At 54.6% G+C, this 24,116-nt stretch overlaps 2 protein-coding genes across 3 annotated transcripts in view; one reads left to right on the top strand and one right to left on the bottom strand.

Annotated features, from left to right (window-relative positions):
* The window catches only part of PYCARD (PYD and CARD domain containing), a 45,302-nt gene that overhangs the window by 2,320 nt on the left and 18,866 nt on the right, over positions 1-24,116 (bottom strand). Inside the window, exons 16-18 of the mRNA XM_089778923.1 lie at positions 13,159-13,198; positions 3,018-3,299; positions 1,550-1,606 (exon numbers count right to left, since the gene is read on the bottom strand). Coding sequence (XP_089635049.1) covers positions 1,550-1,606; positions 3,018-3,299; positions 13,159-13,198 — 379 coding nt within the window. The remainder of the gene's footprint in view (positions 1-1,549; positions 1,607-3,017; positions 3,300-13,158; positions 13,199-24,116) is intronic.
* LOC102458828 (caspase recruitment domain-containing protein 8-like) lies at positions 7,198-23,895 on the top strand. Of its 2 annotated transcripts, XM_075929021.2 has the most exons (11): positions 7,199-7,535; positions 8,862-8,921; positions 9,196-9,264; positions 10,453-10,529; positions 12,319-12,383; positions 13,324-13,547; positions 15,288-15,538; positions 19,199-19,327; positions 20,929-21,070; positions 21,195-21,236; positions 21,591-23,895. In XM_075929021.2, exons 1-11 carry the CDS (start codon positions 7,301-7,303, stop codon positions 21,614-21,616), a joined length of 1,320 nt encoding a protein of 439 aa, XP_075785136.2. In that variant the 5' UTR covers positions 7,199-7,300; the 3' UTR covers positions 21,617-23,895. The 2 variants fall into 2 exon arrangements, with proteins under 2 accessions (XP_075785137.2, XP_075785136.2); XM_075929022.2 differs by lacking the exon at positions 9,196-9,264 and having other exon boundaries at positions 7,198-7,535.

The raw sequence follows: 24,116 nt of genomic DNA, 5'->3' as shown, positions 1-24,116 counted from the left end.
AGATGGAGAAGGGCTGAGGGTCACAAGTGCGTGGGGCACTGGGGTCAGCATGGACGTAAGGTGGCACAGCACCCTGCTCCCCACAGTGCATCTCCCCCCCCACTGACGTCAACATGACCGAGTGGACGTCCCGTCCCGCTGAGCTCCCCTCCCCTATGGCGCCCCCTTAGCCGTGGGGCCAGCACTGACACAAAGGGGACAGTTGTACTAAATGAATCACCCCCAGTGTTCCCCACAGCACAGCGCCCCCTAGTGCCATGCTGGGGCTCTGAGGCCACGGTAACTCTGAGAGGAGAGCGCCCCCTACTGGACCTTCCATTGCCTCTGCAGCAAAGCCCCCTAGCACAGGCCTGCACAGCTCGGAAAGCGGCGAGGGCCATATTACTCCAAAGAAAACAGCTGCGGGCCGCAAGTAGGGTTGCCAGATGCTCTCCCAAAAAATACCGAACAGACGGGCTCAATTTTTTGTCAAGCAAAAAAAAAAAAAACCATGCGTGTCGGGCATACAAAAAAAACCCCCGCACCGCCACAGAAGGAGCCGTCCAGTGCCCAGCCGGGCAAAGAGTGCAAATATTGGACTATCCGGTAGAGAACCGGACCCCTGGCAACCCTAGCCGCAAGGGTAGGTTTTGGGGAGGGAGTGATTCTTTATTAAGAATGTTTCAATTAAATCAGGCCTGCACAACATACGGCTCCCAATGCCCTTCCCCTCTCCTCTCCCAGCATCACCCTGTCCCCCCTCCCACTGACACCGCCCCTCCTGCCCTTTTCCTCATTGTCTGCACTTGGCCCCCTGGCCAGGAGTGGCCGGCTGCGGCAGCTGGCGCCCCAGGCGGAAGGCGCGATTGGCGCCCCGCCTGCATGGCCGTCAATGGCCAGGGGGTTTGCCTAGGCTCACAGGCCGCCCCTGCCCCTTGGTGTCTTCCCCTTTCTCCTGACCTGCCCCCCTCAGCACAAGCCCCTACCCCACCCCCACCTGGCTTCTGCCTTCCATTTTGCGGGGCTGCCGGAGCCTTTTTGAATCTGGCAGTCGCCAGCGGTGACGTCACGCCACCACGTCATGCCAGCGTCCCACCCTCTGGCTCGCGCCCCGCCTCCTCGCGCCAGAGCGGCACGCAGGCAGCCTGGCGCTGAGCATCGCCGCACTGCCCCCTTCCCGGCGGCGCTCTGCTCCTCCGCCCGGCCGGGCTGCACCGTGAGCTCCTGCAGCCCCCAGGCCGTATGTTGTGCAGGCCTGCCCTAGCACCACCCTGGGGAATCAGCTCAGTACCGACCGAGGAGCCAGAACCCCCTAGGCCTTGGGAGCCCTCTGCCCTGCTCCTGCAGCACAGCGCCCCCTAGTGTTGCACTAGAGGAGCTGGGGGCAGCAGAGCTGGACTCTGGTTAGCAGGGAGGATGGAAGGTTGGTCCCAGGAGCTGGGAGGTGGCTCTGGGTTGGAGGGGACAGACTGCGGGAAGGGCAGGTCGCTCTGCAGGGAGCCCACACTTTTGAACACCCCTCGGCCTGCCTGGGGAAGGAAAAAGGACCCTCGGGTGCTTCGGGACTCACCTTGTCCTCCTGTAGCACCACCGGGTGGCCCTGGCTCCTGCCCCTCGCCTCCGGATCCTGCAGGAGAGAGAGGGACAGTCAGGGAGTGTCTGAGTCCCCCACGTTGGTCTCTAGCATTTCCCTGGGGTGAGCACTGACAGCTGTGGGGAGCAGCCCCTTGAATGCACGCACCCAACGAGAGACGGTGACAGACACACAGAGCGATCCAGAGAGAAATGGCGACATTTCTGCTTCGAAGGGGCGAAGTTCCTTTTTCTAGCTAGCGTCCTGGACAGAGACGTGTGTAACAGCTGCGTTAGGGTCTGTACTATGCGGCTTCCCTGCTAGCCGTGCTTGAGCTAGCTAGAGTCAGCTACCTCGGCTATCTCGCTGGACGTGCAGCGGAGCTAAATCCACAGAAACACAGCGAGAGAGAGGGGAAAGGGAGGGACACACAGCTGGAGCAAAAGTTGGAACGGAGTGGGAAAAAGAGTAAGACACGTTCACATGGTCCGCTCTTCAGCTGGGATCCGAGTTCAACTTTGAACTCCCTGTCTGTGGCTTTGCTATAGCGCCCGTCAGCTTCCCGCCATTTCCCCCACTGCTCCGCTTTTAACAGCAGCAACCGAAAGGTGCTTTCTCTTTTTCTGTCACCATTTGGACAGAGTCCTCCGTGCAATGCTGTGCACAGACCAATCAATAGGCCAGTCAGGGCCGGATCCCCACTTGCTATAAAGTGGTGTAAATGCACAAAGCGATGCTGAATTACACCCGCTGAGAACCCGGCCCTTGGTCTCAAAACAAAAGGCCCTGGGGGCCATTTCTCAGCTGGGAGCAAACTGAGGCTGCTTCCGTGAAGTTTGCCCTGTTTCCACAGTAGCACTGAGGGGGGGTCAGAGGTAGAACTAACAACCTGCAGAAACTTCCAGCAAGGTCAGGCAGAGGACGGAAAGTGCCTCAAAAGTGAAAGCAGATTTCAAGCACTTAGAAGAAACACAACTGAAAGGAAATGGAAGATTCGTTTTCAAACCCCCCCACCAAAATGTCGGATTCCTCCCGGCCCGTAACTCAGTGTGGTGCCAAGTGGCAGAGAGAGGTGCCGGACAGCCGGTGCTAGGACCACAGCCTTTCAAACTCGAACTCTGGTGTCTAAGTTGCGAGGACACATTTGTCACTCTGGGACTCCGTGTGTGGCCTGTGTGGAGGGTGTCAGCCAGAGGGAAGAGAGGCAGTGCTGACAGAGAGAGAGCCAGGCAGGCAGGGGCAGAAGACAGAGCAGAGCTCACGCTACACACTTAGTGTCACTGTCACTTCCTTGGAGATGGGGACCGCTCCCGTCGCAAGCTAGCACCCTGCACGGAAGGAGCGAGAGCTCAGGGACGGATTCCGGAAGAAGAATCCTGCGCTTTTGTACAGAGCTCCTCTATTGATCTCAAAGCGCTTCAGGACCCTTAGCCGGAGCAGTGATCTCTCCCCGCCTGCGCCTTACCAGCCCCTGTAGCTTGGCAGAGTCTGTCCGCCAGGTCCTTCTTATTGATGTCTGACATGATCGCCGTGGTCACCTGCAGGGCATAGTCCTCCCGGTAGAAGCTGATCAGCATGTCACACAGATCCAGGACGTCGGCTTTCTCCAGCTTGCCCCGGGGGATGTTGTTGTAACCCTCCTTCACTGGGAACACGTTCAGCTTGCTCTTGAAGCGCTTCAGCTCCTCCTGCCCCAGCTCGTCTAGCGTGTCCACCAGGTGATCCCGCACCGTTTTCACCATCCTGCCTCTTCATAGAGCTGAGCAAAACTGCCAGGGGCTGGCCCAGAGCTGGGGAAACCGCTCTTTGGCTTGCAAAGCGATTGGTGTGCAGGAGAAATGGGGTGGGGCTTAGGCAGACAGAGCTGACGCTTGCCAAAAACGGTCTTGCTCTTTCTGGGCTTCTTCCTCATTTCCTGTGAAAACTTGTGTGCAGTTCCGGACCTCAGCTCCTGGCTGCAACAGAGACAGGCAGAGTCTAAACTCTTAGACCCGTTAGCATGAGGCACGGGCTGTGCATTTGTAAAGCCTGTTAGCAATTCCCCTCAGCCGGGAGAAGGCTGAGGGGGAACACAACTGTCTTCAAATATATTGGAGTTATAAAGAGACCAGTGAGCACTTGTCTCCCACGTCCACTGAGAACAGGACAAAGAATGGGCCTATTTTGCAGCAAGGGAATTTCAGGTTATATTTTAGGAAAAACTTTCGAATTCTAAGGACAGTTAAGCAGCGGAACAGCTTATCTAGGGAGACTCTAGAATATTCATCCTTGGAGGATTTTTAAGATCAGGATGGACAAGGATGGGCTAGGCCAGAGGTGAGCAATATACTACCCCTGGGCCAGATCTGGTCTGCCAAATCTTTGGATCCGGATCCGCCAGGACGCTCAAGCAGGCTCCTTGCCTGTCACAGCCTTAGACCACTCAAAGTGGCAGGCTGCTGGAGCCATGAGCCTTTAGGTGCCGTGTGCCTTTGCAGAGTGTGTGTGTGTGTGTGGGGGGACTTTTCACACTGCCTCCACCCCCAGCACAATCTCTCAGCTCCCATTGGTTATAAATCGGGTCGGGGCAGCAGGTTCCATAGTCCTTCCAGTCCACTAGTAGAGTCCCCTCTTCTGCCGCTCAGCATCAAAGGGTGTGTATTTCTCCTGTCCTTGGATCTGGATCGGCGGAGATGGGGAAAAGGGCGGCTGTGTGTGAGGCTTCAGGAGGGATACGTGGAAAATGGGCTGCACCTTAAGAAACTGGGGAAGCTCAGATTTGAAGGCAACCCAGTTGAATTGCTGATGTATCCGGCAGGGTCTGAGGAATGGGTGGTCCGGTTTGTGGGGTCGTTTGTTCACATGGAGGCACTTTGCAACAAACCAACGTAGTGCCCATCTTCAAAAAAGGGAAGAAGGACGATCCAGGGAACTATAGGCTGGTCAGTCTTACCTCAGTCCCTGGAAAATCATGGAGGGGATCCTCAAGGAATTCATTTTGAGGCACTTGGAAGCGAGGAAAGTGATCAGGAATAGTCAACATGGATTCACGAAGGGCAAATCCTGCCTGACCAATCTGATTAGCTTCCATGATGAGGTAACTGGCTCTGTAGACATGGGAAAGTCAGTGGATGTGATATACGTCGACTTTAGCAAGGTTTTTGATACGGTCTCCCACAATATTCTTACCAGCAAGTTAAGGGAATGTGGATTGGATAAATGGACGGTAAGATGGATAGAAAGCTGGCTAGAAGGTCGGGCCCAGCGGGTAGTGATCAATGGCTCGATGTCAGGATGGCAGTCGGTTTCTAGCAGAGTACCCCGAGGTTCAGTTTTAGCACCGGTTTTATTCAACATCTTTATTAATGACCTGGCTGAGGGGATGGATTGCATCCTCAGCAAGTTTGCAGATGACACTAAGCTAGGGGGAGAGGTAGATATGCTGGAGGGCAGGGATACGGTGCAGAGTGACTTAGACAAATTGGAGGATTGGGCCACAAGAAATCTGATGAGGTTCAACAAGGACAAGTGCAGAGTCCTGCACTTGGGACGGAAGAATCCCAAGCATTGTTACAGGCTGGGGACCGACTGGCTAAGTGGAAGTTCAGCAGAAAAGGACCTGGGGATTACAGTGGGCGAGAAGCTGGATAGGAGTCAACAGTGGGCCCTTGTAGACAAGAAGGTTAATTGGCATATTAGGTTGCATTAAGAGGAGCATTGCCAGCAGATCCAGAAAAGTGATTATTCCCCTTTATTCGGCTCTGGTGAGGCCACATCTGGAGTACTGTGTCCAGTTCTGGGCCCCCCACTACAGAAAGGATGTGGACGCATTGGAGAGGGTCCAGCAGAGGGCAACCAAAATGATTAGGGGGCTGGAGCGTATTTACAAGGAGAGACTGAGGGAGTTGGGTCTATTTAGTCTGCAGAAGCAAAGAGTGAGGGGGGATTTTATAGCAGCCTTCAACTCCCTGAAGGGAGGTTCCAAAGAGGATGGAGAGAGGCTGTTCTCAGTAGTGAGGGACGGCAGAACAAGGAGCCATGGTCTCAAGTTGTGGTGGGAAAGGTCCAGGTTGGATATTAGGAAAAACTATTTCACTAGGAGGGTGGTGAAGCACTGGAATGGGTTCCCTAGGGAAGTAGTGGAGTCTCCATCCCTAGAGGTGTTTAAGTCTCGGCTTGACAAAGCCCTGGCCGGGTTGATTTAGTTGGGATTGGTCCTGCCTAGGGCAGGGGGCTGGACCTTCTGACGTCTCTTCCAGCTCTATGGTTCTATGATTCTATGAAACAGTTTGGCCTATTGTGAAAGCGGGGCCGGCCTGCCTTGATCGCCTGCACGTCTCTTGGACTAGAGCTCCTTTGTGTGAGGCAAAAAGCAACTGTTCCGAACGCCCTGACTTGCTAGAGATGTTCTGGGAAACGCTGGCCAAGGGCCCAACGCCCCGGCCCCACCCCTTCTCGGAGGCCTTCTCCATTGCCTCTCGTCTGGAGAGATAGGAGCCCAACCCCCTCCCGCAAGAACAAATGGCTCAGAGATGAGAATTTTAGTAAAGGCAGCTGCGGCGTTCAGAGCCTATTAACTCTTTCAGTGCCTCCCACACAGATCCCCTCTCAGAACTCTGCCCTCCTGAATTCACAAGCTAAGTCTCACATTTGTGTGTCACACAGACACCATCACAGTGGGAGTGGGGGGGAAGGGAGGGGGCTCAACTTTTTAAAAAGTTATCCAAGCCAGAGACAAGCATGGTGCTAGGGAGTAGGGCCTTTTGGAGTGTGACTTTGGTCACTGCCCCTCTCACTCTACCTCAGTTTCCCCATGTATGACATGAGGATAATGATACTGCTCTACCTCACAGGGGTGTTGTGGGGGTCAATTAATTAGTTAATGTATGCAGATTGCTTAAAAATTGCCGCTGTCAAGAATCTGAGCTCGCTGGCCCTGTTGTCAATCCAGAGAGACTGACACTGATCTTACAGATCCTGATCTCAGTTACTCCACTGTAAATCTGGAGTGACTCCACTAAAGGTCAGAGAGTCAGAACCCCATGGCTGCGTCTAGACTGGCACGATTTTGTGCAAATACTTTTAACGAAAAAGTTTTTCCGTTAAAAGTATTTGCGCAAGAGAGCGTCTACACTGGCACGGATGCTTTTGCGCAAAATCACATATTTTGCACAAAAGCATCCGTGCCAGTGTAGACAAGCAAGAAAACTCCGATGGTCATTTTAGCCATCGGGCTTTCTTGTGCAAGAAATTAACGTTGCTGTCTACACTGGGCCTCTTGTGCAAGAATACTTGAGCAAGAGGGCTTATCCCTGAGCGGGAGCATCAGAGTATTTGCGCAAAAAGCACCGATTTTGTACAGTGTTCTTGTGCAAATACTTGCGGCCAGTGTAGACAGGCAGCAAGATTTTGCGCAAAATCTTGCCAGTCTAGACGCAGCATGATTGTGGTTTCAGTTACCCAGCCGCAAATCCAGAGTGACTCTACTGATGCCAATACAGTCCGGGTCGGATGCGGATCTGGGTGCCCCTAGTGTAAATCCAAAGCAACTCCACCTCTGTATGAATGCGTCCCACCGTCTCCTCCGCTTAACTCCCCCCAGCCAGTGACACTGCAGCTATGCAAAGGGGGCGGAGGCAGGCGGATCCCGGCCGGGGAAGGCAGAGCTCCGGGGCGGGGACGCAGGGAGCCCGCCTGATTGGGGGGGATTCCAGCTGGCAGGCAGCCGTCGGGAAGCGCAGGAGGGGCCGGTCCCTTCCTGCCCGCAGCATGGAGACCGCGGCGGGGGCCGCGCTGCTGGGGAAGCTGCAGGCGCTGGACCCCGAGGGGCTGGAGCGGCTCCGGGAGGCGCTGAGCGGAGTCCGGCCGGAGCGGGGAGCCGCGCCCGTCCCGCTCCCAGCGGCCGAGGCGGCCGCGCTCGCCCGCCTGCTGCTCCGGCGCTGCCGGGGGGACGCCGAGGCGGCGCTGCGGCGCCTGGAGGAGGCGGAGGCCGCACTGCGGGCAGGTAAATCCGGAGCGGGCTCCTGGCGCTTCGCCCCGTTCACACCAGGCGCGGAACTCCGGCCTGGTGGGTCCCACCCGCTGGCCCCCAGGCCCAGTAAGGAGGCTTCGGAGCGCGCTGGCTTTTAGCTCTAGCTGGTGAGGCCCCGCATTCAGCTCCAGAGGCCCCAGGTTCGATTCCCCCTGCAGACCACGAGTGGCTTACGTGTGCTTCCCTCCTACAGGGGTTGCTCATGATTTCCAGAGGGCTCTTGTGCAATGGTTTCTGGGCAAACGTCCCAGCGTGCCCTGGGCCTGGCTGGCTTTGTGAGAAAACTTCTGTGCTCCAGTTTGGGGGGAAAAGGTCAAACTGAGTAAAAGCTCCCTGCACCCCACCCATCCAGCTGCTACTTCCACTCTCCCATGTGCATGTGCACAGGGACTTACTCACTTGAGAGCTGCTGCAGGAGATTAGGGGCCTGCTGAGACACAGTCTACCCATGGAACTCCTTGCCAGGGGATGTTGTGAAGGGTTCAAAAAAGAAATTCATGGAGGTTAGCTCCATCAATAGCTATTAGCCAGGATGGTGTCCCTAGCCTAGCCCGTATGGCTATGTCTAGATACTAGATTACATCCCTTTATCGAAAAAGGGATGTAAATTAGACATATCGAAATTGTAAATGAAGGCAGGCTTTGAATTTCCCACGCTTCATTTATATAATGGAGGCTGCGAAGGACAGGGTCGTGGGTTCTAGTCCTGCCTCCCCCAGGTCGGGACGGCCAGAACCGGTCAGCCCCGGAGCAGGATGGATAAGGGGTGCCCTGACAGTAAGGTGGTGGGGCAGGTTCCCGCGTGGCCTAGGGGATAGGGCACTCACCTGGGGAGGACAGGGTCGTGGCCCTTCAAAAAACAAAACCAAAACCCTGCAGTTAAGAAGGGGATCTTTCAGAATAAATGCCCCTTTTCAAAAGATCCTGTAAACCTCAGTACAAATGTTCATTTTATTGTGACAAAATCGAAAACTTTCATTTTGCTTCTGGCTGTTTCTAAGGGAGGGAGGTTATTGCTTTGAAAAGGAACGAAATGAAATTTTGAAACCAAAAGTTGTTTTTTAAAGTGAAAAATCAAAAATGTTTCCAATATGTCCATGCACCATTTTCCAGATTAAAGAAAATATTTTTTTTCCTTAAATAAACAAGCCAGCCAAACGGACACCGATTCACGACACATTTTGGGGTTGCTGAATCTGCATCTTTTTTGTCCACAGAGTCGTGAATAAATTGTGTCCCGTTCTAGTCCTGGCCTGTTTTTACCTTTCAAGGTGACTCTCTTCTAAATCTCTCCTCCAGCTTCGAGCCACCCACAAGAAAAGCAGAAGCCGTCCACGTGCGCTGAAGCCGGGGGTTCAGGTGAGTCACGCTGTGCAGATTGTGCTTTATTGTGTGTGTCTCTCCCCGGCTCCTTGGTGAGGTAGCGGGGTATCCTGCAGAGCTGCGTGTGCTGTGCGAATCGTGCAATGCTAGTCTTTCGCTCTCCCCCTCTGGCCGTGTGTCTGGCTGGCAGTGCGGGGCCTAGGAGAGCCGCACTCCAGGTCTAGTGTGTTCTCTGCTCTGTGAAGCTGATTGCTTAGCACCTCTCCGCGGAGATCGCCTCTGCTCTGTCACTGTCCTGTCTCATCTTTAGGACCAGAGAGCCGCTTCGCTCGGGCAGGACAGGAGATTCCCCCTGGGGCAGGAAGGACACAGTCATCTGGTGAGTTGAGAGTGGCTCAAGGTGGAGGGAAAGTCACTGCTGTGACGACCTGCGGCAGCCCCAGGCCTGTATGTCCAACCAGGGGCACTGCCGGGGTTGGGGCCGTTCCCTTTGGGCCTTGTTGCCCTTTCCCCTCAGGGAGGGGCCGCATGGGGGTTGATGGAGGATTGCAAAGCCTGGGATTGGCTTCCTGGAGCAGGTCTTAAATGTCACACTCGTTTTCCTTCCAAAACACCCACGGTAAAGAGCCTGTGTCTCTGTGTGGGGCAGCTGAGCCCGATCCCAGGGGTGGCTGCATTTCTGTGGCTGGGCGGATGATCCTTGTGTAGGCACGGCACATTATAGTTCTTTCACGTACATAGATGGGCAGGCCTTCTCTGGAATACCGTTTGAGTGCATGTTCACTCGTTTGTTTTCTTACTGTAACGGTACAACATTTATAGCTAGAGGTCTATAAAATCAGGGCTAGCGTGGAGCAAGTGAATAAAGAAGAGTTATTTGCTCCTTCCCGTAACACCGGAACTAGGGGTCGCCTAGTGAAATGAACAGGCAGCAGGTTAAGAACAAAAGAAAGGAAGTATTGCTTCATGCAGCTCACAGTTAACCTGTGGAACTCCTTTCCCAAGGATGTGGTGAGGGCCAGGACTTTAACAGGGTTCATAAAAGAACTAGATAGATTCATGGAGGGTAGGTCCATCAATGACTGTCAACCAGGATGGGCAGGAATGGTGTCCCGAGCCTCTGTTTGTCAGAAGCTGGGAGTGGGCGACAGAGGATGGGGCACTTGATGATTGCTTGGCTGGGCAAAGTGGGGTAGTTTGAGGGGCTTGTGGATAGAATCCTGGTACTCGGACCATCTGCCCAGTGTTCCCCTTTAATCTGGAGTGAGTGTGTCCATTGGACGGTGCCAGCGGGCTGCTTCTGACAGTGTGGCTGATTGGCTGTTGGCTCCGATTCCGCCCTCGTAATCCCTTCCCCTCCACACCTGTTCCAGCCCCGTCTCCCCAGACCTCCTGCAATCCCCCTTGATCTCTCACACTGAGCAGCGCCAATGCCCTCCCGTCTTCAGTTAATGCCTCTGCTCTGATCCCGCTTGTTTTTCACCGACCCAAAAAACCCCAGTTGCCCTTACGCAAGCGTCCCCTGGCGTGTGTGTGACTTGAAATGTCGTCTCCCGGCCTGCCGCAGGAAAACAAAGCAGGAGGGAAGATCCCGCCGGACACCACTGGCGGACGGACAAATGCAAACTGTGTCCCAGAGAGGAGGTAAGGGATTAGTTGTGACTCTTCCGCCCCCCCCCCCCCATCCACCCTCCCCCCGCTTATGTCCGTCAGTCTCTTTCTTTTCGTATTCTATTGTCTCCTTCTCTTTGTTGTGGGCATGTGATTTCACACTCTGTGTTGGGCGGGGGGCGGGGGTTAGTTGAGACACTGTAAGTAAGTGGTATTATCCTTAGTGAGCCAGTCAGATAATGGCTAATTGAGGGATGGGCCAGGTCTTCACAGCTGAAAAAAATACCTTCCTAATTACTGTTGTTTGTTACACGTGTTACGGTAGCCCAGAGGAGCCACCCCTAAACGTAGATTCAGGAGAGGGGTGGGGAACCTGCTGTCTCCTTTACGCCCGGCTACAGGGATTGTGCCAGTTGCATGTGTTAAGTGTGGGGTGTCTAATCTCTCTCGTGATGCGCCTTCCACAAGGCCAGCAGGTGCACTACTTGGCGTCTGTGGCGCTGTTGGGAGCAGCGCCTGGGGTACATTGAGGATCGGGCCGCAGGCAGGTCGGAGGCCTAGTGGGCTCGGCGCCTGGGGTACGGCGGGGTCGGGCCGGAGGCAGGTCGGAGGCCTAGTGGGCGCAGTGCCTGGGGTACGGCGGGGTCGGGCCGGAGGCAGGTCGGAGGCCTAGTGGGCGCAGTGCCTGGGGTACGGCGGGGTCGGGCCGGAGGCAGGTCGGAGGCCTAGTGGGCGCAGTGCCTGGGGTACGGCGGGGTCGGGCCGGAGGCAGGTCGGAGGCCTAGTGGGCGCAGTGCCTGGGGTACGGCGGGGTCGGGCCGGAGGCAGGTCGGAGGCCTAGTGGGCGCAGTGCCTGGGGTACGGCGGGGTCGGGCCGGAGGCAGGTCGGAGGCCTAGTGGACGCAGTGCCTGGGGTACGGCGGGGTCGGGCTGGAGGCCCAGTGGGCGGTGCGCCCGCAGTGCTCCGTGGCACGATGGGAGATGCTCGTGTCACACAGGGAATGGCTGAGCCCTGGGCGTGAGGACGGGAGCCGTGCGGGGAGCGTCCCGTCTCTCCGGGCAGAGGCACTTCGCGCCCCCGGCAGCCGGTCGCTCCGAGACTCCAGGGAACCCCTCTGGCTGCAGCCCGGGCTGTGATCCCGCCTGGCACGAGGGTCCCACCTCGGCTAGCTAACGACAGCCAGGCACCGGCGTTGTGATAGGGGCCCTGGGCAGGCCAATGGGGGGGGGGGGTAAAGATGGCAGCTGCCCTGGGGCCTGTTGATCCAAAGGGGCCGGAAGTCCTTTGAGTCACCACCGGAGCCCTAGACGTGGGCGGCTTTAGAGCTGCCTGGGGAGGTGGGCGTGCCGTGCCGTGCCGTGCGCTTCAGACAGCCCTGGGGGAGGGGCCACGCAGTTTGGGGGGAGGGCAATGAGGCTCCGCCCCTTCTGACTGAGGCCCCGCCCCTTCCAGGAGCATGGAGCTGGGGCTCCCCCCCTCGCTCAGGGGCCCGGCGTGGCTGTCAGCCCCCCTGCCATTTGGCCACCTGTAGGGTTGCCAGACACTTTTCCCCAAAATTTCGAACATGGCAGGTGAAAAATTGGTTGGGTTGGGGAGGGACCAATCTTGTTGAGCAAAAAACCAAAAAAAATGCCGCACGTGGCCGGGCCGGTACCGGGCACCTGGCAGCTCTACTCACCTGGGACCCTGCTGCCAGGTGCCAGTCACAGACGCAGGGCCAGGCTCCGCTCTTGGCTGCAGCAGACGCGATTCCCTCCTGGGGAGAGCTCGGCGTGGGACGTCCCCAGGGCAGCCGAGTTAAGGCCTGTTCCTGTGTTTTAGGATCGTCCAGAAGAAGTAAAACCAGAGGTTGTCGGGGGCCCGGCGGGCAGCCAGGCGACGTACAGGTGAGCGCTGGGGCGGGGAGGCCGGCGGTGTGCACGGGCTGGCGATCGCACCGAGACCATCCCTCCTCACTAGCGAATCGCACGAGAATGCCCACGGGTGCTAACCCCCTTGTCTGCCCCAGCGGGCGCGGGGAGCTGGCCGAGCGGGGCCTCAGTGACCCAGCAGCGCAAGTGCCCGGGGTAGGTGACCCCAGGGACTGTGGATGCTCAGGCAGGTTAGAGAGGCTGCGAAGACAGAAAACGCAACAATCGTGGGGGATTTCCCCTCCCCTGCGCTGCCCGGGCACGTCTGCGCCGGCCAGGAGGCGGAGGGAATGTCTCTAGCCCCCGTAAAGGCCGGCGGCTCGGAGCAGCCAGTCCTGGGATGGATGAGACGCTTCTTGCTTCAGTCCTGAGTGAGGCCGAGATGGGGGCCAGCAGGTTAATATAGCCGGGCCGCTCGTGATACCCAGCCCCGCGCGAGTGTGCGTAAGCCAGTGCGGGTCCGACTGAAACACGCTAACTGTGGTTTCAGCAACACAACCGGACAGTCTGGTTTCCATGGGCGACTGCCGAGCCCTGCTTGTCGGTAGGCTCCCTTGCTCCCAGGCCCTGTCTCCTCGGGAGACTCGGCAGCCGACGGTTCTGCCAGCTCCTTGGAGGGTTCCTTTGGCGCCGCTTCAGGGGATTCAGCCCATGGCGCCCACTGCAGTTTCCCTCCCTCGGGGTCAGCCGGCAGGGGTTGGCCAAGCTTGGCAGCAAGCCCGGTGCCAGCCGGCTGAGCTGGTGTCGCCGCTTCTCATGCTTCCTGTTCTGCTCCGAGGGGTGGACCCGGCCTGGCTCTGCCCACCGCTGGGTCCGCCCTGTCAGCCTTGGAGGGAGACCAGCCAGCTCGCTGCAGCTCGTGGTTCCATCTAGCACGGCTTAGCCCTGGTTGTTTTTTCCTCCTCGCACGGTGCAGGGTTCACCTCCCCAAGGCAGGCACGTTCCGTTGCTCTGAAACCGACCTGGGCTTCGAGGTGCGGGCCCCCGTGACCGTCCAGTACGGCTACGACTCCTGGGATCGGCACCTGGCTGCACGGAGCACTCCGAAATGGATGGTGGCCGGCCCCTTGTTCAGCATCCGGGCGGAGCCGGCCGGGGCCATGGCAGCCCTGCACCTCCCGCACTTCCTGTGCCTCAGAGGTACGGTAGCCACGGGCAACATCTGGGCTTTGCCACCTCGACCGGGAACTGGGAGGCAAAGCCCAAACCCTGTGCCTTAGACAGGCCTGTTTGCCTCCCGCTCGTTACGTGTCTCAGAGGCAAGGCTGGAAATTGTCAGCCCGGTCGTATCAATCGCAAATGTAGGCGTATTAATATGAATTGGATGTTAGTCCCAGCTGGCGCCGAGTAAAATTCTGTGGCAGATTCTTTGCAGATGTGGCAACACCAGAAACTTTTTCACTAACTTTTGTGGGGGTTCCCCCCGTCCCCCCCGAATTGTCCTTTTTTGGGGGGAAAAACCCTAAACCAAAAATTATGATTTTTTTTTAAATGTTTTATTTTAATATTTTTGAAAATAAATGGTTTTGGTTTTTCAGGTTGTTTTGTTTCCAAATTTCCATTCATTTTATTTTTAAAAGTTGAAAATCCTTTTAAAAGGGTTGAAACTGAAATAGGATGCTTGGTTCCATTTGAAACTTTTTAAAAAAATTTCAATATTCCGGCCAATTCAATCTCTTTTTTTGCCCTTTTATCACAATGTCTAATCACAGACATGATGAAGCTGATGTGTTGTACCTCTACCACCAGAAATACCCAGTGGTTATGTTAATCATATTTACAGCCGTCTTTGCTCTCATATGCAATCACAGTTATTATCAAATAATCATTAGGACTGGAATTGTCAACACACCCATAAATACAAACTTAACTGACACAACAGCTGCCATCAGACTTTTAGTCGTGACTGCAATCAACTGAAATGACAGCCCTTGCCCACGCATCTAGTCACTGCCACGACCTTAACTGACATTTCAGTCCTGATCACAATTACAGTCACTGCCACTATGGCTGTTTTATCAGGTGTGTGTTGATTGTGACAATTTTGATTGTAACCTATTTACACTGCTGGTACTAGTCACATTTGTAGCCAGAATTGGAGTCGCGACTATTAATGTGATACCAGGGCTTTTCATCATAAGAACGGCCAGACGGGGTCAGACCAAAGGTCCATCTAGCCTAGTGTCCTGTCTGCCCACAGTGGCCAGCACCAGGTGCCCCAGAGAGAGTGAACAGAACAGGAAATCATCAAGTGATCCCTCCCCTGTCACCCATTCCCAGCCTCTGACAAACAGAGGCCAGGGACACCTTTCCTACCCGTCGTGGCTAATAAGTATTGAGGGACCTATCCATGAATGTATCTAGTTCTTTTTTGAACCCTATTAAATTCCTGGTCTTCACAGCATCATCTGGCAAGGAGTTCCACAGGTTGACTGCACTTTGTGGCAGGTGAGGGGGAGAACTTCCATAGATCTTGGGGTCATTTACCAAGGCAGATTGGAGTAGAAATGAGGTTTGCTTTAGTCCTGGGAATGTAGGTTCTAGAGGGCTTTGCTCCCATTGCTAGAGGTCTATAAATATGGACCATGCTACACTGGCTTTCAGGGAGTATAATACAAACCCAGGCTAGCAGTAGCTAAGGGGCAGGCTGGGAATGCCCAGAGCACGGGGGTCAGAGGGAGCATAGGGAAGGAGGACATATGAAGCTAACATTAGAATCCCAGCAACCCCCAGAACTGCATCATGATCCCCATTTTAAAGATGGGGAAATTGAGGGACAGGGCCTGTGGTTTGCAACACTCGGTAGCCTCATGGCCTTTCTGCCAGCTGGAAATCACAGCAGGCTAACGGCGCCTCCTTTGCTTTGTGTCCGACCGACAGGGGCTGACAGCTCCCGGATGCAGATCGCCCATTTCATCGAGGCGGGGATGACCCTGGAGAAACCAACGCGGGTGAAACCGTTCCACGTTGTGCTGCAGAACCCCAGCTTCTGCCTGTATGGAGTGGTGTGGGAGAATCGCGCCCAGCCCCCTGTGCCGGTCCACGCTATTGTGCTGCTCTACTGGGCCTTCCGGATGGAAAAGACGACTCTTCACCTCTACCTCATCCCTAACGACCACTCCCGGCTCAAGGTAACTGAGAATCAGCCACGAGCCACCGGCATTCCTGCTAATCTGTTCCATCCACGTACGGAATAAATGTGATGTACACTGAGGCATGTGCGGATGTGCACCACCAGTAGAAACATGTGGGTGCTGTAGGTGCTTGCTGATCAGCTGGGCAGCACCTGAAACTCTCTTGGTGGCCGCCCAAGTGCTCAGCTTACAGGGAACATGGAGTAATTTGCAAGGCACGTAGCTGATGTGATAACTGTGCACTGACACATAGTTCTAAGGACCAATTTCTACCGCTGGGCGTTTCACTCCCAACAAGTCCCTGCTCTGGCACTAATGTGATGGCTCACCTTAGGCAGGTCACGTCCCTGCTCCGGCCTCAATTTCCCCATCTTTAAAATGGGGATCATGCTGCAGAGCTCCCTTGAAACCGACTGATGAAAACCATTATGGCAGAATTAGATATTTTATTTTATTGGTACATCCCCCAGAAAATGATCCAGTAGATTATCTGTGGAAAAGTATGTTACTTATGCATCTTGTGTTCTGGCCCCAGATTTATTGTGGGCAGATAAACTTGAACTAGACACTTGAAACTTGGCTTGCTCTGTACATCTCACACTGAGACTAGCATCAAGCCAATTTTGAAATCAATGCAGAAGCTTTAAAAATGGTAGCAGTCTAAGAACGTACAAAAGAACGGCCATACAGGGTCAGACCAAAGCTCCATGTAGCCCAGTGTCCTGTCTTCTGATAGTGGCCAATACCAGATGCCCCAGAGGGAGTGAACAGAACCGGGAATCATCCAGTGATCCCTCCCCTGTCATCCATTTCCTGCCTCTGACAAACAGAGACTCGGGTCACCTTTCCTGCCCATCCTGGTTAATAGCCATTGATGGGCCTAACCTCCATGAATTTATCTAGCTCTTTTTTGAACCTTGTTAGTCTTGGTCTTCACAACATCCTCTGGCAAGGAGTTCCACAGGTTGACTGTGCGCTGTGTGAAGAAAAACTTCCTTTTGTTTGTTAAACCTCCTACCTATTCATTTCATTTGGTGACTCCTGGTTCTTATGTTATGGAAATAAGTAAATAACTTTTCCTTATTCACTTTCTCCACACTAGTCATGATTTTCTGGAGCTCTGTCCTATCCCCCCTTGGTCTCCTCTTTTCTAAGCTGAAAAGTCTCAGTCTTTAATGCTTCATATGGCAAACGATGGTGAAAAATTCACCAATCCTTGAAAACCACGGTCTTCTGGGTTCTGTGCTTGTGTCAGCAGCCTGGGTTAGCCAGACGTTTGTGCTGCAAAGGATCTTGTAGGTTCAGAAATGGAGTCCCAGGCATGGGGGCGCTTCTGCGTGAAGTGTGAGGCTGCTGCTACCCTCATGGAGGAACTGGAGCTGGATGCTGGCTCCGCCCACCTTTCCCAGCCCTGCTACTTTGACAATCTGCAGCTCGGTCCTCGAAGGGGCTTTTCTAGGAGCACGGGGAGCATGCAGGGAAGTCCCCGAAATGCCAGGGCAAGCAGTTGTGCTGCAAGCCATCCAAGAGCCAGAGCAGAGGAGCGGGGGCCCTTCACAGGTCACTGCGTCTGGAGAAAACCAGGCACCAGGCCGGCTGGCAGACCTCAGCAGCCTGAAACCTTCATTCGCTCATCCAGGTAATCACGCATCTGGGGGACCATCTCATCCACCTGGGGTCAGGGTTCCTGGGAGTATCCTGGCTTGTGAGGCTCCTCACTACAGCATCCTTAACATGAGGAAGTCTTGTCTGTGCCTGCCAAGGGTCAGCTCCCCAGCTCCATGGGCCATGGGGAAGACACGCCTACCCGGGCCATGAGCTCTCCCTATGGGTGAGCTATAAGCACCCTCCCAGCACACCCCTGGATTGCCGTTTTCCCAGATTGGCTGCTCCTAAAGAAGCAGGACCTGCTTACCAGGGATGTCTCAGATCCCTGCGCCGCGTAACACCCCGCGCCGAGGGACGCCCGTCGCGACAGCGAGTCCAAGTGTATTTGGCAGCGTTGGAGAGACGTGAGAAGCATCAAGGCCCGGGACTGGAGACAAGTGGCTACGTGGGAAGCAAACCCATCCCCTGCGTTATAGCGCTTCGTCGAGATCAACCAGATACATGGTGATCTATTGATAAATATAAATAAATATAATGGAGATTGCCTATCTCCTAGAACTGGAAGGGACCTTGAAAGGTCATTGAATCCAGTCCCCTGCCTTCTCAGCAGGATCAAGTACCATCCCTGATGAATTTTTGCCCCAAATCCCTAAATGGCCTCTGCAAGGATTGAACTCACAACCCTGGGTTTAGCAGGCCAATGCTCAAACCACTGAGCTAGCCCTCCCCCCCAATGATGTTTACTTCCCCGCAACGGCTTTGCAAAGTGGGCTCCTGCCAGCATGGCAGCGACTCTCCTTGTACGCCACAGAACATGCTGACATTTCCTCTGCTCAGTGGAGAGTCCGCAGTACCTGTCTCCCTAGTTATACCCCCACGTGCCCTTGTTTTTACTTATAAACCATTTAACCCCTTCCTTCCCCAGCTTTCTTCTGTCACGGCTCAGTTCCCCAACTTGACACTCCGAGTACAGACCTCGGGGAGGGCGACGAGTAGAATAAACTCTGCAAATCTGTCTCCGGGACTTCCAGACACAAACTTGTTCCATCTCAGTTTCCCTGAGATCCAAAAAAGACAAGACTGGTTCCGTGCTGCCGCCACCCAGGTGACTAAAAGAAAATATAAACTAAATCCTTTTTTAGGGAAGAGATCCCTTGGGAATCCCTTGCCTAAGGCAAGCTCTCCCCACTGCCCCAACCTCTGTTTTGCTTGGAGTTGGGAAAAGAAACCGAGGGAATCTGCAGAAAACAGTGGACTCTGCTTGGTAACTAGTCACGTAAATTTCAGGACACTACAATGAACCAGTATCGGTTAATCAAAACAAAAGGAAAACTCTTTTATGATCAAAACAAAACTACTGTTGCGAGCATAGTAAACTGACTAGGTGGTAAATAGCCGGGAAGTGATATAGACTCAGGGAAAGTCCCTGCTGTAATCCTTAGTTACAAAAGAGAAAAACGATTAGCCAGCTCAGACACGACTTCCAAACAAGGAAAATAATAAACTCCGACGGACTATCTAAATGTTTTCCTGCTTAAACGTTTCAAGAAGTCCGTTCCTGGAGAGAGAAGCATCTCCCATATCCCTCAATACCTGGAAGACACTGCTCTGATCTCAAATAAAGGAGAGAGGAAAAACCCCTCTGTCCCGGTTTGAAATTCCTATCTGCATTTTTATTGGCTGACTGCCCAAACCCCTTCCCGAGCTGGATCTCCAATTGACCCTTTCCTCACTGTTCAGGTAAGTCAGACTCTCCTTCGCAGCTCCTATTTATGACACTCTCTAGCCACAATTCCAATTTCTGATTAGCCTCAGGCTCAGGAATGCAAATAGGTCTTTCCCGTGAGCGTCTCTCAGAGGGGCAGCCGGGTGATTCACGTAGCTGGAGCCGTGAACCGGAGTCACCGTTCAGCTGTAGTGCAGACCTAGGCTTGGTAATCAAGTCCTTGCTTCCAGAGGGCTGCCGTGTGGGCGGAAAGGGGAACGGAGCAGGTGCTGTGGCGTGTTCTCTCTGTACCTCCAACGAAGGATGGCGCTTGTATGTTACAGGCTGTTGAAGACTATGAGAAGAAGTGCCCATCCAGGCTGGTGTCAACACTGCTTCAGACCCATAAGCCCCTGCCCTTTAATTCATGTTACGTGGTGTCCAGTCCATCAAACATAGAGGTGACACCCAAGGTAAGTGAGAGGAGGCTGGGACAGCGTAAAACTCTTGGGTTCTGTTCCTTGTGCTTGGATTTATCATGAGTCAGAGCAGGGGGCACCGTGAATCAGGCGGTATGTTGATAATTTGTCTAGTCAGTTGCTTGACCAGGTGTAACCCTTTGATTTGTCTCACCTTCTCCTCAGCTGTTGGGAGTAGGCCACATTTACCCTGACTGATTTAGCCTAATTAGCGCTGGTCCTCTGCGTAGTAATGTAACACTCCGTGCTTTGCATGCGTATATGTCCCTGCCAAACTGAAGTTTCTGCTTCCTGCATCTGAGGAAGTGGGCTGCAGCCGATGGAGGCTTGTGCCCCAATATATGTGTTGTCTGTTTCTGCAAAACAACCTGGAGTCCTGTGACATTTTGGAGACTAGCCCAGGGAACCCTCTGAAACTTGACCAGGCTTGATTCTTGATTTCGTTATGAAATGTGCTCGAGAGACCAAATAACTCATGTCAGTCAGGCCTCTTCGTATGCTACAGGAAAAAGGTTCGGTATGATCCCAGTCTCGGAGGATCTGTCCCGTGCAAAAATGGGACCTTCACCTTGCACAGAAAATGTGCTCCCTAAAGTCAGTGTCCCCCTCTAATTTTTGCCACCCATGTGTGGAATACATTTTGTTATATGCACCAAGGCATGTGTGGATGTGCACCACCAGTACAACTCTCACTGCCAGCTGTGGGCGTTCTGCTAATCAGCTGCGCAGCACCTGAATCTCTCCTGGGGGGCTACCCAAGTGCTCGGCTTCCAGTGATCACTGCTCAAAGTTATGCATTTCAGCTCTTACAGGCTGCACGTTTCTTTAGATGTCACTAAAATCCAGCCCACCAGCGGGTGCCAGTTCCATAGCTTCTTTTATCCCACCCTTTGCTCTGTTCTACTAGCTAGTTCTCGCTTTTACTAGTATCCCAGGTCCTGCTCTGCGAAGGTCCCGTCCCTAGGCTTGTAGTAAGACCTAGAACAAGTTTGTATCTTGATTCTGGCAAATTTCCTGTTTGCTTATGCCAGACACTTACTTCAGCTAGTGCAAGGTGTGATGGGACACATGGTGTGATTATCCTGGCCTAGTCCATCCTGGTAGGCTCCATCCCTGTCACAAGATTTGTGCTGATTGTTATTGGTGCTTAATGTATACTACTATATAGGGGATGGATAATGTATACTACTATATAGGGGATGGATAATGTATACTATAATGATTTTTTTACGCTAGCCAGTGTATATTAGTCAGCACTTTGGCAGGAGAGTGAGGCCTACTGGTTAGAGTAGGGGAGTTAGGACTTCTGGCTTCTTCTCCCAACTTAGGAGGAATTGGGGTCTCTGGGGTTACAGGAGGGGTCCTTGGAGCCCAAACTCGTGGGCTCTGTTGCCAGCTGTGGAAGAGGAGTGGGGTCTCGCGGGTTAGAGAGGGAGATGTGGACTCAGAATCGTTGCCTTCTATGCTCCGCTCTGACTTTCTCACTGTGTGACTTTGTGCCTCAGTTTCCCCAATCCCAAGACGGGCCAGAGAATGATTCTGATGATTCAGAACTCTCCGTGTGCTGCTCTAACATCCCATATCCCCTTTCGCAGGAGCTGGAGTTTTGCAACATGGAAGCAGAGTGTCTGCAGTCGTATCTGGAAATCTACACCAAGGACATCCAGGCGGGACTGGAGTTCAGCGTGGTGGAGAAGGTCAACAGGGAACCCATCTGGGAGGCCCATGTGAGACCAGGTAGGTTCAGCTCTTCAGGAGCGGTTTGTGCGTGGGGCTGGAGATGGCGCGTTCCAAACCAAGGAACAGCGTCTGAGTCTGGGGACCCATCTCCTGTCTGACTCCCCCTTTCTGTCTCTTCCAGAGGATGCCACTCTTTCCGTCTCATCTGCCCAAACTCAAACAGGTCAGTAGCAGTGCCCCGAGCCCCAGACCCCCGCACCTACTATCCAGTGTCTCCTTTCAGTACCCCCCAGCGAGAAGTCCAATGGTGTTAACTCCCATCTAGCCCATGTGTTGTGGGGCTGTTAAAGAGCAGTCGAGACCCACAGCAGAGGGGGCTGCATTCAGTGCTGGGAGAGGAATCTACCCAGCACTGTTCTGTGGTGACCAACGGCTGCGCCCCACCTTAGAGATGCTGGCGCTGGGCGAGCGGTCCCTCTGGATCAAGGCTAAATCCGGTGATGTTGGCTTGGGAAAGGTAAGACTATCAAGAGACAGCCTGAAAACCCTCAGTTCCCTTCTCTCTCCCCTCCCCTAGATGAGCACTTTGTCCACCAGCACTGAGAACAGCTGATCCAGCGGGTCGTGGCAGTGGGGGGCAACCCCGTTTCATGGTATGGCCCCGTCCTACACCTGGAGCAAACCCAGAGCATCGGAGCGGAGAGATCCGGCGTGCAGAGGAAGTGGCAGCTGCATAAACGGGACCGTGACTGCAAAGACTGGTTCTCCCAGGCATGGAAGGAGCAGCCCGGACCTCTAGTGGAACAGCTAGAGGAGAGACAGATTGTCCCGTGGGAGCAGCCGCATTCTTGGGGGGCACAAGATGTGGCTGAAGATCTCCTCCCAATTCCAACTGACCAGCCCGGAATCCATCACCTGACTGACACTGTTATGGGTTAAGGTGTTCTGCTTCGTAACACCCCCAGCTGATTGTGCGAAGGCGACTGTCTCGTGAGAACAGCCGGTGCCTGGGAGCTGGGGTTCCTGGCTGCCGTTCCTGGCTCTGGAAGGGGAGAGGGATTAATGTTTGGGGTGGGGGTTGCCCGGGTTGTGTCCTGAGCCAAAGCAGGGAGGGTGAATTCCAGAGTCAAGGTTCCTGCATGGATCATGCTCTGCCGGCTGCTCTCTTATTTAGGCTCCGTTTCTTTCGCTGTCCGGGCTGCTGCGCCCGGGAGCCGCCTTCGAACGGGGGAAATCTTCCTCCAGCGTCTGACCTTGGCTTCCCTGCCAAGGGTGTGTTTGGCTGGGTCGCCTCAGGAAGTGATGCTGGTGCTGCATCTGCGGAGGCTGTTGCGTGTGCGGGCGGGCTGACTCGGGTGGCTGAGGGCCGTTGGTAAAAGATCGGTTTACATATGATTGGGTCCTGCCCCCCTGCAAAGGGAGCTGCTCCCAGACCTGCGTACGGCGGCTGGTGAGTAAGGCCGGCCAAGCTGTAACCTCACCCACAAGGGTCCACCGCCGGCAGACTCAGAAATACCGACTCGCGTTAGGGTCTAGGGGTTCAGGCCTGCCTGTAAGGGCCTAGATTGGAAGAATTTAGGTGGGTTCTTATCACTTAGCTAGTTACAGGGGTATAAAAGCAAAGAATCTAACTCTCAGCCTGCGTGTGGGGCATCTCTCGCTATGAGACTCTGAGGCCTTGCTCTTAGGCTATCGGCCTTTGGCTAAGCAGTGGGGCAGCCATGGCAGCGAAGCATCCGGTCACACCCTCGCATGTCCCAAACCATGAGAGAGGCCGGCCAGTCTCTCACCTCCTGGTAAAAGGAAGCGGCTAGAAGATTTAAAGAAAATGTAGGTCAATAGTTTCCTGTCTGACCAGGACTCACCGAATTGGGGTTGTGAAACCCACATTTAGTTATGCTTTTCTTATTAAGGTCCCCACTTCGCTGTTGTTTATCTGTGTGGCCTCTGCCTGGCTCTTTGTTTCTGGCGGCTGTTTAATTAATTTTGCTGGGTGTAAAGCAATGAAGGGGGGGGTGATATCTTCGGTTAGATAATTGTATTGCATGATGTTAGGACAGGTTTGTTACATCTCCGTAACGTAGTTACGGGGTAGCTGAGACTGTGACTATAGAAGTCGGGGGCAAACAGGAAGTTGGTTGGGAAAAAGGGAAACCGGATTCGTGTTGGCTGGAAGCTCACCCCAGTAAACCTCAGATTGTTTGCGTCTCTGGACTTCGGGTAGCGCTGTTCTCTGTTCATGCCGGGAGGTGCAGGGAAGGGGGAGGCTGAAGGCAAAGCCCTCCAACAATTCTCCAGAGACCGGCAGACAAAGGAAGACCTTTTGCAGAAATAGCCTGAGCTTTACCAGACTTGGGGCCTTCTTCCTGATCCAGCGAACAGGCCAGGCCGTCTCACTCAGGCAGGCACTGATCCTTGTGGAAGGTTTAGAGGGCCTGGCCTGCTGGGGTCCCGTAAGACAGGTGGGTGAGCTTCTAGTGTGTAGGTTTTGGGGTGTTTTCTCTGCAGAGCTTTTGCCTTAAGGATCAGCGTGCTGGCTCAGGCCAGGCCTGTGTCCCTGTGCTGGGGAGGAGCGCACACCCCTCCTGAGCGCGCTCCTTCGCCAGGACTGGCTGGTGGCCAGGCTGTCTGTGTGGAGATCGCTCCCCGTAACCGGGTCCAGCCAGAGCTGTCCTGGCCAGAGGACAGTGGGGCGGCCGCCCCAGGCTCTGCGCTTTGGGGTTCCCCTGGCAGCTCCCTCCCCAGTCCTATGGACGGGACTCGTGGGGCCCAGGGGATTACCTGGGGGGCCTGGCCTGGCAGGCAGCAGGGGTGGCCTCCCCACACAGCAGCGGGCGCTGGAGCGATGCAGCAGCCTGCTCTGTCCCCCCGCCTGCCTCCCCGCCCTGCGCTCTGCTCCACCACGAAGCAGCAGCAGCAAGTGGAACAATCTGGCCTTGGCCCCAACCTGAGCAGCGCAGAGGCTGGGGGAGCAGGCGGGGCTGAGGTGCTCTGCTGCAGCCTGTCACGTTACTGGATTTTAAGGGGAGAAGCCAGATCACTGTTGCACCCATGGGGGGGTTACCCCAAAGTGTATGCAAAGGGGGCCATGTGAGGTGTCATG

Source organism: Pelodiscus sinensis, chromosome 5 (assembly GCF_052426305.1).
Source record: "Pelodiscus sinensis isolate ZL-2025 chromosome 5, ASM5242630v1, whole genome shotgun sequence".
In the NCBI taxonomy this organism is placed as follows: Eukaryota; Metazoa; Chordata; order Testudines; family Trionychidae; genus Pelodiscus; species Pelodiscus sinensis.
Note: the sequence above shows the minus strand (reverse complement) of the source record. Positions and strands in the feature narration are given on the sequence as shown.